General features: G+C 35.2%; 1 protein-coding gene across 2 annotated transcripts in view; it reads right to left on the reverse strand.

Moving 5' to 3' along the window:
• Window positions 1–13296, reverse strand: part of NTN4 (netrin 4) — a 105128-nt gene that overhangs the window by 26508 nt on the left and 65324 nt on the right. For both annotated transcript variants that reach the window (XM_037023083.2, XM_037023080.2), the window contains exon 5: window positions 12618–12806. In XM_037023083.2, the coding sequence (XP_036878978.1) occupies window positions 12618–12806 (189 nt within the window). The remainder of the gene's footprint in view (window positions 1–12617; window positions 12807–13296) is intronic.

Below are 13296 nucleotides of genomic sequence, written 5' to 3' on the forward strand. Positions count from 1 at the left end.
TGAAATGCAATATTTCATGAGTTTTTGTACATCCCACACTAAAAAGGAGATCCATTTATACATGAAATCTAGTCATTCCTTGCCTCTATTTAATGCTTTTAAATAATGAGTGTATGGTATTTAAGTATATTTTCTATATATCTTCTATAAACTTTTAAATGACTAATGAAAATAAATACAAAAGTCAGACCCTTTATTTAATGCTTTACTACATCATCGCTGCTCAGACCCTCAATTTGATTTCTGTATCATTCCTTTCCTCTTTACTAGTTGTAACTCAGCCAGTTACTATTTATTCTTGGGTATATCTAAGAGATCTTACACAGCTAAATAGCCAATTTTACATCCAGGATTGCTACTTCAGTTAAAACTGAAGAAAGTAATTTTGAGTGTACAAATTTTATTATGGGAAAACTTTTTGGTGTAATTTTTTTTTTGTATCATTAATCTACAATTACATGAGGAACATTATGTTTACTAGACTCGCCCCTTCACCAAGTCCCCCCACATACCCCATTAGTCACTGTCCATCAGCATAGTAAGATGCTGTAGAATCACTAGTTGTCTTCTCTGTGTTGCACAGCCTTCCCTATGCACACCCCCAACATTATACATGCTAATCATAAGGCCCCCTTTCTTCTCCACCCAACTTTTCCCTCTCTTCCCACCCATCCTCCCCAGTCCCTTTCCCTTTGGTAACTGTTAGTCCTTTTTTGGGTTCTGTGATTCTGCTGCTGTTTTGTTCCTTCAGTTTTTCCTTTGTTCTTATACTCCACATATGAGTGAAATAATTTGGTACTTGTCTTTCTCCGCTTGACTTATTTCACTGAGCATAATACCCTCTAGCTCCATCCATGTTGTTGCAAATGGTAAGATTTGTTTTCATCTTATGGCTGAAGAATATTCCATTGTGTATATGTACCACATCTTCTTTATCCATTCATCTACTGATGGACACTTAGGTTGCTTTCATTTCTTGGCTATTGTAAATAGTGCAGTGATAAACATAGGGGTGCATCTGTCTTTTTCAAATTGGGCTGCTGCTTTCTTAGGGTAAATTCCTAGAAGTGGGATTCCTGGGTCAAATGGTATTTCTATTTTGAGCTTTTTGAGGAACCTCCATACTGCTTTCCACAATGGTTGAACTAATTTACATTCCCACCAGCAGTGTAGGAGGGTTCCCCTTTCTGTACAACCTCGCCAACATTTGTTGTTGTTTGTCTTTTGGATGGTGGCAATCCTTGCTGGTGTGAGGTGATATCTCATTGTGGTTTTAATTTGCATTTCTCTGATGACTAGCGATGTGGAGCATCTTTTCATGTATCTGTTGGCCATCTGAATTTCTTCTTTGGAGAACTGTCTGTTCAGCTTCTTTGCCCATTTTTTAATTGGATTATTCACTTTTTGTTTGTTGAGGTGCATGAGCTCTTTATATATTTTGGATGTCAACCCTTTATCGTATCTGTCATTTATGAATGTATTCTCCCATACTGTAGGATACCTTTTTGTTCTATTGATGGTGTCCTTTGCTGTACAGAAGCTTTTCAGCTTGATATAGTCCCACTTGTTTATTTTTGCTTTTGTTTCCCTTGCCCAGGGAGATATGTTCATGAAGAAGTCGCTCATGTTTATGTCCTTTTTGGTGTAATTTTGGACACCAAATTTTGCTTTAAAGGATTTGGTTATATCATGACCATTATCTTTTTGTTGAAGAAAGCCTCCTATATTCCCAGTCTACTCAGGTACCACCCACCCAGGCACCTTTCCAGTAACTAGGGTCATTTGTACTCCTTTTTCCCTTGGAAAAAGAGCCCCTATTGGCTTGATCTGTCATCTTTGAACTGATGTGGGTAGTCCCTGCTGTAGTCTGCCCTCGTACCCTTTTCTTCATAACACTTACTGCAGTTTTTAATTACATATTTACTTGGGTAAATTTATTTATAGTCTGTCTCCATTGAGTTAGTGACTCTGTTTTGTTGTACATACAGTGAGTAGGATAGGCCTGCCACATGGTAGGCACTGAGTGAATATGTGCTGAGCTGATAAAAATGGATGTTTATAGTCACTTAATAAATATTTCTTAATGATTGATGGTCTTCTGGGCTTCATTGTAATCTCTTCATTATTTTTCACCTCACTGCTCTCTTTATAGTACACTGTGAAGGAAGGCCTAGAAAGTTGGAACCATGTCTTCTCATCTCTGATCCCCAAAATGTAGGACCATGTCTGACCCATTTTAGGGACTCACTCAGTCTTTGTTGAATGAATGTGCCTCACAATGAGTGACAACCATGAAATAATTTTATGTTTTGATGAATCTCCTAAAAGGCTCACAGTTGTTTTTTTTAAATAGGTTTTTAGTATCTTAGCACCACAGCATTGCAATCCTAAGATACTAGAAACAAGACAAATAAACAAAAACAACAAATTCATAGAAAATTGAAATGGGTAAACAGAACAGAATATTTTTAATCTTCCCAGTGCAAGATTGATTCTTACATTAGTGCAAGACTATTTCCTCTATTTAATGCATCATTCAGTCAAGTTTTATTATTTGTTATTTGTAATTAAAGTTTTTTATTCTAACTCTGTTGGAAACATTCACCCATAAATGCCTCTTACTGGCAGCAAAATTTTTTTCACATCAATCAATTTTTTTTTACCTCACTTTCATCAAATTATGTCTAATTATAACTCTTTGTTCTAGGGAAATAAATTATTTTTTGCCACTCCCTATGTTCACTTATACCTTTTGAGTATATGTAGAAAGTTACTGTATTCTCCCCAAGCAATTTCCTAGTTGATCTGAGAATATTTATTTTCTTTCGTATTTATTCCTTAGTATCTCTCTTTTCTTGATTGTTTGGTTGGTCTATCTGGACCACTCTCCCGTTACTGCCATCTTTCTTGTACTAAGATTCCTTATGATAAGTGAAGCTCTTTACATTCAAACTTTGCATGGTTATTCATCAGCAAGCAGGGTCTTATTCAAAACCCAATGCCATAAATTAAAAAAAAATCTGGGTTGTTTAAAAATTGCTTTTGGCTCTGATATGTATGTCTGATTATTTCTGCCTTTTAAAATTCATTTTGTTTAAATCACTTGGGCCACAGGGTGGAACTGAGTTCTTTGGATCAAAGTCTTTGGATCAAAGTCTTTGTGATCAGACAAGCCTGGGTTCAGATCCCAGCCCTACTTCTGAAACTGTGTGAACTCGAACAAATCATTTAATCAATTTAAGCATCAGTGTCCTCATTTGTGAACTATAAAAGATATCACCTAACTCACAAAGATTGTCAAATAAGATAATTTACGTAAATTGCCCAGCACAGTGTCTGGCCATAGTAGCCATTCAACAAATGATAATTCTCTTCTTTAAATCCCATCTAATTTTGTCCAGTTTTTCTAAGACTGTATTTTATAATTATTTGCTAGATTATTTAATGCTTGTTCTCATCAAATACAGAATGGCATATATTATTTATTTATTCAGTGAATTACACTTTTTGTTTTGGAGACATTTTAGACCTCTCCTACTTCTCTTTCCAAATTTGACTAACTTTTATTATTCATCAATTCATAAAATTTCACTTTTTTGGGGGGCAAATTTTAATATATGTCATTTAATCTTTTTAAAGGATAGTCTTAATATGATTATTATATGTATTTTCTTTCTCTTTCATTTTTTAACCCTTTGGTTTCATATTCTATATTATTTAAGAGCTGAGATTAGTTTCTGTACTATTATTGCCAAGTAACTTTTTATTTCTAAGTCACTGGTTCTATTTAAAGTTTGCTTTTCAAAAAGAGTTACTTCATATTGATCCTATGCTGGAATCATTCACAGTTGCTTTCAGGATAAAACAAAGTGTCTATGTTGTTTCTTCAACATAAAATGAACTCATGTGGCTTTGCTAAAACTTTGAAGGAAAAATGCCATTAAGCACTATTGGTAGGACTCTAGTGAGCCACGGAAAATAATCCATTCCTGATATGGACTGGAACACAGGCACAAGAATGAACCCATATATAGGTTCCATTATGTGTCACTGTTAAGGTATTCTAGATTTAATTAGTTTAACAATTTTACTTCTAAGAAAATTTGAAGGGAAAAAATAACCATATTAGATGTACAATACAATAATTGTTAAAAAGAGGTACAAGTAAGTAGAGAAACACAGAGATTTTTCTTGGGGATGTTGTGAGAATAATATCTGAGTAGATTATGAAGGGTGGAAAGATGGTCTACAGCAAGATAGTCACCCACTCTTGGCACTTTGTTTCCATCTGGTGAGCACTTTCCACCTAAGCCAGAAAGAAGAAAAAGATGGATAATAGAACTCTTTCCTTACAAAGACAGATGGCTAGTTGGGTTAACAGTAACCAAGTAACCAAACGGTATCTTGGTAAACATTTCATTTGGGTTTTAGGGCAGAAGGACCAAGTTTATTTTCATTCAGTCTCTGTTAAAAGGCAGTTGACTACATTTATTTTGGCCCACCAGGGAAGAAGGAAGGGCATGCCAGTGTTTCAAGAGATTGTTTACATTGACAGCAAATTAATTCTGGTTTCTTTTCCATTTGCCAATTTTTTTTTTAAATATGAGAGACTATGCAATAGTTTAAAACATAACATAAAGGTCAATAAATTTATTGTAAAGGAATAACTAGCTGTTTCCTAAAAAGGGAGTTGATTCTGTTCTGTAAAGCATTTCTTCAATCATCTATTTCAAACCATGTGTTCTATTAAAGGAAAATTTTCTATAGAAAAGTGTTATCAAATGGCTGTCAATATTCCATATCCAATTTCCCATACATCTAACATTTAACATATTCTTTGGCATTAAAAGGAGAGGGAAGGGAAAAGGGGCCTCATGAAGAAATGGATTCAATTATCATTTAAATACAACACAATAACATACTTATAGTAGTTTAATGCTATGTTCTGAAATATGGAAATAAAAGTAAATTGTCAGTATAGTGTTCTTAATTTTATTATAAATCCCTATCTCATTACATAATAATTCAATTTAAAGTATAAAGTATTTATGGTAAATAAATTTATATACTATGAATAAGAGGGAGTTCTTTGACTGGAATTACTAGGTATTTATTTGAAAGGCACATGAAAAACAGACAACTTAGAATTCTGCCAGAAATTCTTCTGGGGGAAAAGCAGAGGTTCTAAGTTAGACATTCCTAGGTGGAGAAGATAACTCACATGAGTGCTTACCAGGATTTATACCTATCATTGAGTTAGGGTAGATGTGTCTAGCCAGAGTTTTATTAATCCTTTAGGTTTTTCTGTCACAGATATAGCTAATTCAGTGAGTAGATTGTCACAGATTATTATTAGCTCAAAATCTTTCACAGATGAAGGTGAACAGGGATCACACTAGTAACAGGAATGGTGGAAATAGTGGTTCTCAAATGCTGACCAGGAGGCCAAGTGACTCTTATCAGAATCACCAATAATGCTTTAAACAAATACAGATTTCTGTCCCCATCCCTGTTGGAGATTCTAATTCGGAAGATCTAGTGCAGGGCTCTGAGATTTCATATTTTCAGTAAATGCTCCCAACTGATTCCAATCCACATGCAGGTTTGGAACCAGTGACTAGAAGGAGCAGTGCTTGAGATCAGAGAAGGGGGCTGTGAAGGCAGAGGCAAAACTTCATTCAAAGGAGAGAAACCATCCCACTTTTGGCTTAGTGTGTCTGTCTACTTGAGTCTATCTGAGTTCCTGAATTTAAAAAAATGATCTGGTATTTGAAGTTGGGCCATGTGGGAATATTTAAACCACAGAAATTGGCCAAGGATACAAATCAGGCCTTTCCCCACACCCTTAGAAAGCCAGCATGCCATTGTCTGTAGGAGTCAGTCTCACTTTTGTTAATATGCCTGCTGTAAGAAAGTCTACTTATGTGACAGGATACAAAAGACACATAAGGGACTTTTAGAGATTTCAAGTGAGTTACTCTAAAAGAGACTGCTTTTTTTAGAACAAAAAGACAATATTCCTCAAGGTACCTTAGTACACAATGATAATTATACTTTCCATTTTACTTTACCTTAGCAACCAGCCAGTTTGAGCCCCCACTCTGCTCTCAGCCCTAGATTCACCTGGAGAGATTCTCCCTTGTGTTTACAGATCTTAAATGTACTGTTCTTTAATTCTTGTTTTTTCTGAGTTGTAGAAGTAAATCCAGTTTCAGTGATCTCCACTAGCCTTAAAAAGAGAAACCTCTCTGGAATCCTAAGAAGTGATTTCTTGGCTATGGAAATATGCCATTTATTGTTGGATCCCACAGTTATGTCTGGTTAAGGTTGAAGTAACGAGGCAGTGAGAACAGAGATGATTAAGTTGCTCACAGGAATAAATCTATTGGCTAGTGGATTTGGCTCAGGGCCCTTTTAATTCAAGTTTGATAAATTTATGACTATCAACTAAAAGTATACGCATAAGGACTGTAACATTTAACACAGCAGGAGAGTAGGAGGGAAAAAAATAGCCTGGACAATCAATGAGGGCAATAAATCCTTGGCTTATTTGCCGGGGTGCTAGCTACCTAACTGTGAACAAAGTCCCAAGATTAATGTCACCAATATTTGTTGAGTAGAATAATGTGCCCAGGTAAGTATTTTATTAAATGTATAAATAGGTTTTATGAGGAAGAATAACACCATTTCATTTTTTTAGATCAACTCATTAAAGGCAACAAAGGCAATCACTGATTAGAAAGTAACAAATTTTATGTTTCAGCACTTTTGGAGGGAAAAATAAAAATAGCCACCAAAAAGGTATCAAAGTCATCTCTTCAAGAAAGTCTCCCCTTAATTGCCTTCACCCCACCCCATACTTTTCCTAAGGCACTTAGCATATCTTTCATTGCATTTTTCTCACACAGTGGGGATGAAAACAGTACCTGCATCAAAGCGCTTTCGTGACAGTTAAATGAGTTAATACACATACAGCCTTTTGAACAATGAACAGAAACGAGTAAGCACTCAGTAGAAGTCAGCCATTGCTATTATAACGTAACCATCACCACAGGGTATTGAAATAATCTGTTACCGTAAATTTCTCCCATTTAGAGTTGAAGATCTTTCGGGGAAGACCTTTACATCTTTACAGACCAGGCGCTTACATTGCCTGACACAAAGAGACACGCAATAAATGTTTCCTGAACCAAACTAAGCTGTAGCTTATGTACTGTTAGTAAATTTTGTCTGGGCTGTTGCTTCAGGTTTTTATTGGTTTCAACGTCTGAGAAGATAGCAACTAGGAAATAAGGGAAAGAATGGTTTTCATATATCATCACTCACAGTCCAGTAGAATGTACATTGCCCCTTGGTTAATATTATATTTGTGATTATTTCATTGACAGAAATATAAACTTAATTATTTCCTTGATATACTGTGGTAGGCTCTTGTGCTTGGAAATAAGAAATAAATATACAGAAGGAATCTTTTCGGATATGTCTTCCCAATTGAAGTCTTCACGTAGATATGGCCACTTTACAACAGCAATATTTCCCAGTGCTGCAGAATGCTGGTGCCACAACATGTTCTAAAAGAAAAGCATTCCCTGATTGAATCTAAGAGTCATACCTCAAAGCTAAATAGAAGGCTTATAGTGAATTAGTATATTAAAGGCTTTGAGAAATCCTGAAGTAGGGAGACTTTTGATTAATTCACTATTTCCTAAATTTGAAGACCATAGAAAAATTTCCCCATACTTAATTCCTGTTAACATCTCATGAAATTGGTGTTTCATGGATCAAATTTTGGAAAATGCTGTACTATAGGAACACATTTATCTAGAATTCTATTTTTTTCTCAGTAAATCTCTATGCAGTTCACTTAAAAAATCTTAAGTCTATATGCACACAAACAGAGATGCAAGCCTTGTTAATTTGCATGCTTAGGGAATAGTAGGATGTTCTAGCTAGTTACAAAAAATTAACAGTAAAGAAAATGCCAAAATGCATTTAACCCTTGTGAAAAAGCATTCTGCAGCATTCTCAAACTTCAATATGATACAGTCACCTGGGAATTTTGTTAGATTGCATATATGATTCAGTAGATCCGGGGTAGGATCAGAAATTCTACATTTTCTAATTAGCAACCCAATAATGCCAATGGGACGGTCTGTGGACCACACACTGAGTAGCAGGTTACTTCTCTGCCTTGGTAAGCACAGTAAAATAAATATAATAAAATTGTGATTTTGAATAACATTGTGCTGTTGTTGACTTAACCACACATGAGATAGTTTGAATTTTTTAATATCATATCATAATATCAACTTGTTTTCTTGATACTAACTTCCTTATTAAAGTAAAGTAGGAACTAATGAGAAAAGTTCTAGCTATAGCAATATCTCTATCAGCACGTAGTATGAAATCTGGCACACTGTAGATACTTGATAAATGTTAAGTACATTGAATTATTTGTCATAAACTTTATTATCAGAGTTAATAACTCTAAAGGTAACATAGGGACACATCTGCTAAGGAGGGAGTTGATGATATGAAAATAATACTAAATAAAAATGAAAATTCTGCCAATCAAACAACGTATTATGGAGAGTATTTAGGTAGAGAGAAGAATTGAATGTACTAGTAAGTTTTGGGATCTACCCATGGCTCAGAAAAGGGAAGAGAAGAACCAGAATAATATTCTGGAGGAAGGTGCCAATAAGGAAATCCATGCCAGGAACATTTACACAGGTGTCTCTGACCCAAATGTAAGCTGGAATAGTCATAAAATAAATGGAGCTATGCCTTCCTCAGGCTGTCTACCCAATGGATCAAGGGGATATCTGGAGAAGGAAAGAAGGAAATACAGATCTTACCTATGAATCCCTTTACCCCCTACAAATTATGCTAAAAGGAATAAATTGGTATCAAATATCATAGAGGTATTTTGTTAACTAGGAGTGATTGGCAATATGACTGACTAATATTTTCTACCTTCAGGTCTCTCAGGGGCCTAAGTACAGAGGACTCCCATGATACCTTAAGGTAGGTTTACAGGAACTAGTTCAGACAAACGTTACAATGGCTTATAATGCTTCAGGTGTTTTTGGAATGTATTAATGTAGTCTTCATGCAGTTTACTCTGAAATGGCTTTGGTGTCTTTGGTCTTCTGATACTTGAATATTACCTATAAATATTAACTTGGTAGGTATTTTTTTAGTATATATATTCACATGGGAGACCAAATCTGTAAAACCTTTTCTGCACAAGTCTCTAGAAGAGTTATATAAGTAGTGACCATTAACAAGGAGTCACTTTTAAATAATCTCTTTCATGCTCTTTTTATAAAATTCTGAAGCCATGAGTTCTCTAGGATTTAAAAAGCTAGAGCTGGAAACATTTTTACATTTTCAAAGAATATGAGCCATAACTTAAACATAGAATGGTAACAAAAACAAAACAAAAGAAAACCACAGTAAACAAAAAAAGGTATTTATTTTGGTTCCAAGACTGCCAATAAACTGTTTCTATGTATCTTTTTATTGGTGAAACTTAAGCATTAAAAAGTTATGTTTTAATTGTTTGTTCATCTTATGATTTTACAAAGCTGAGCAACTTAAAATTTGATTAGTAAAGTAACACGTGATGAGTATTTTTCAAATTATTCAAATTCATCTGGAAATATATGAAAGTTTCCTAATTAAATCACTGCAGTGGCTGCCAGTGCCTTAGGGAATGAATACCAACATTTTTAGGCTGGTAGACAAGGCCCTTTAAAATCTAGCCTCAGCCAATCTTTCAAAGATTTCTTTCACTATTCCCCTTCATTTTCTAATTACTTTAGCGAAAGTGATTCTCAGCTGTTACTTAAATCTTAGAAACTGGTTTTCATTTAACCAATGTGGAATTTGGGGATCTTCATCTAGACCAGTGTTTCTAAAACTTTATGCATCAGAATTACCTGCAGGGTTTGTTAAAACACATATTTCTGGGCCTCACCCACAGAATTTCTGATCCTGTTGATCAGGGTTGGGCCCTGAAATTTTGCATTTCTATCACATTCCCAGATGATGCTGATTGATGCTGCTGGTCCAGAGGCCACACTTGGAGAATCACTGGCTAATTTGTTAATAACTTCAACTGAAGCTGAAAACTGACAGTGTAAGTTCAGTATGAATTGATCTGCCTTTGTGCATCACAAGGATCCTTTGAAAAGTAAGTCGGATCATGCCACTCCTGGGTTCAAAAACTGGCTCAGCCTTTCACTCCAAGTGTAAGCTGATGTTCTTATGGCGGCCTACAGGTCCACATTATGTGCCTTGTCTCTCTAGTCTCACCTCCTGTTACTCCCCAACTCCAATTCTGATGCAGCCACATTGTCCTCCTTGTTTTTCCTTTGGCACATTAGTCACCTTCCTGTTTTTAGGTATTTGCTGTAGGTATCCCATGTGCCTAGAATGCTCTTCTCCAGTTAAATATTTGGACAACTTCTTTACTCTCTTCAAATCTTTGCTCAAATTTCACCCTTCCAGTGATGAAGTCTACACCTCATTGTCCTATTCAATACTGCATCTTGTCATTCCTCTTCCTACCCTAAATCCCTGGCACCTTGGATCCCTCTTAACTTGTTTTATTATTTTCTTCTTTGGTGATAATGACACTTAACACCTTCTCACATAGTACATATTTCACTTATTAATAATATATATTGTCTGTCTTCTCTACTAGAATATAAGCTTCTTGGGGATAGAGAATTCTTGTTCTCTAATGCATCCTAAGCATGTGGCACAAAATAGGCCTGGATATATATCCACTGAATGAATGAATCAATGAAGGAACCAATGAATATGTTGGGTACTTTGTAGAACATACTGTTTCAGGTCAATGCTATGTAATAGAATCTTTGGAAATGCACTTTTTTAAATGTTACCTGTTGTCCTACAGGATACTTATTTAAGTTACTCAATGAAAAATTAGGAATCCTATTTTAACTGCTTGGTAGTTCATATAGTCTCATTTTTAGACATTTTTACTAGTGGTCTAAAGATATAGAATACACACATACACATATCTATTTAAATATATCCTGTAAAAATGGTGTTAGGACTGAATATGTACCAGGTTGAAGCAATTTTATAAGCAGACCCTTCAGTCAGCACTTGGAGTTAAGGGGCCTTTGTTTTAGTCCCTAAGGTACTATGGATTTTAAAGAGTTATCTTTGATATGGGTATTTTTAATCAATAAAGAGTAGAAACTCCATAATATTATTTCCCATCTTTTATCTTATAGGACAACAGTTATGATGATATTAATTTTCATTTCCTGAGGGCTTACTATGTGGCAGGCAATGTGTTAAGCACCTCACACACTTTCTCTTATTATAGTTCTCATTACAACCCTATGGGGAGAAAGAAATTGAAGTCCAAAGAGCTTTAATTTCTGGCATAAGGTCATGCAGCTCTATGAGGCAGGGAAAGCTGCTATTCTAGATGTGTTTGAAACCTATTAACATGAAAGTTCAAGTACAAACAAGGATCAGGAGTTAAATAGAATTCCCAGAGAAATATTAAGACGCAAATCCAAATTTGGGGCTCAGTGTTGAAAGTATGCTTTGCCACATTCTGTCTCCCACAATTTAAGAGAGAAAGCTTGTAATAAGGAAGCCCACTCAAATTTCATGTAAATATCTCCTGATGCTAAAAAGATGTATTTTTCAAGAGCAATGGAAATTTTCCTTTAAATTAAAAACAAAAAATCAAGATTTTAAATGATTATTTCCCATTGTATTGCTCCCTTCCTGTCACTGGTTTTGAGCTAGAACATGGAGTCCTTGATGGGAAAGGGAGTTCATTATCATCAATCTCCATTAACAGTCTTGAGTGGTTTTCATCATCTACTTATTTCTGAGTTGATAGACATGTAAATATTATGTAGTTAAATGAATTATTCATCCCCATTGGACATTTACTTAAGCTCTGCATGCACTATTCACAGTCACATGTTTCAGATAATGTCTCATTAATTGAGCAGATTTTTTAAAATTCTACTTTGTCCATATGAACCCCTTCTTGGAGTTATGCCAACAGAAAGCAGAACCCATTCTATAAGAGTTTAGTATTTTGGGGGGAAAGTAGAGAATTATTATATTCTAAATTAGTTTATGATACAGGGGTACGTACATTAGAGCAGTGTCAACCAAAGTGTATTCATAATGAAACCAAAACCTGTGGTTTTTCAGGCATTCAAGTTCACTGTAGAGATGAAAGCTAACATGATCCAAGTGCAGGTAACCACTCTTTATGTCATCAGAGTGAGTCCATTTATTGTCTTTGTTCTACTCATATATTTAGTCTTAAGATAATCTTAAATATATCTCCCTCTTCATCATTCTCATCTCTCTTTTATTAGTTATCTTGTTTTCCAAAATGTGGTGCTACGAGAAACAATTTTACTTCATGGAGAGTGAGAAAAAAAGTTACTTTCATGAATATTGTACTGTTTTCACCTAACAAGTGAGGAAATGAACTGATGTGTGTGTTTTGTCTGAGAATTTTACAACCTCTCTACCATGGATCAGCATTTGAAGGATGGGAAGATTCTTCTCCTTTGTACAATAACCATGAGTGTACTTACATTTGCAAGCATCTGGAGCAGAGAAAGGTCTCCGGAGGTCCCGGTAGAAGCCTGGCTTGCATCGCTGGCAATGCTGGCCTTCTGTGTTGTGCTGACAGTCATTGCAGACCCCGCCACTGCGATTTCCTGATGCCTCCCACACATTAATGTCAAAATGACAGGCATCAGCATGCCCATTGCACTTGCAGGCTGGAAATTAGAAGCATGGGAAGAAAACAAATAATTAAAAATAAAATGACAGGTTCTCTAATATTCAGACAGTTAAATATAGGGTAAGCTGATTGTTAATTTATTTTGTTTTCAGTTTTGAATAGTGCACATTTTCATGGTACAAGAATCAAAGCAGTATACAAAAAGGCATACACTGAGAACTCTAGTCTCTCCATCCCCATTTACTGTTTCCTCGTGCTTTCAATAGGTTATGACTTTTTTCTTCCTTTCTTTCCTTTTTTTTAAGTTTGTATATTCTTTCAGTGTTTCCTTATGGGTTTTAATTTAAAAAATAAGTTTTAAGATATGCTTAAAAAGTTAAAGATCTGTTGACTTAGGCAGAGATAATTATGATTACAGTAGCAACTGGGGTTGACGTCTATTTCAGAAAGCCTATTTGAGTGTCCACCTATTTTTTTCCCTCTTTAATGGTAACACTTTACCATTTCCTTTCCTGCTACCTCCCAAG

The sequence above is a fragment of the Manis javanica genome, chromosome 10 (genome assembly GCF_040802235.1).
Source record: "Manis javanica isolate MJ-LG chromosome 10, MJ_LKY, whole genome shotgun sequence".
Lineage (NCBI taxonomy): Eukaryota > Metazoa > Chordata > Mammalia > Pholidota > Manidae > Manis > Manis javanica.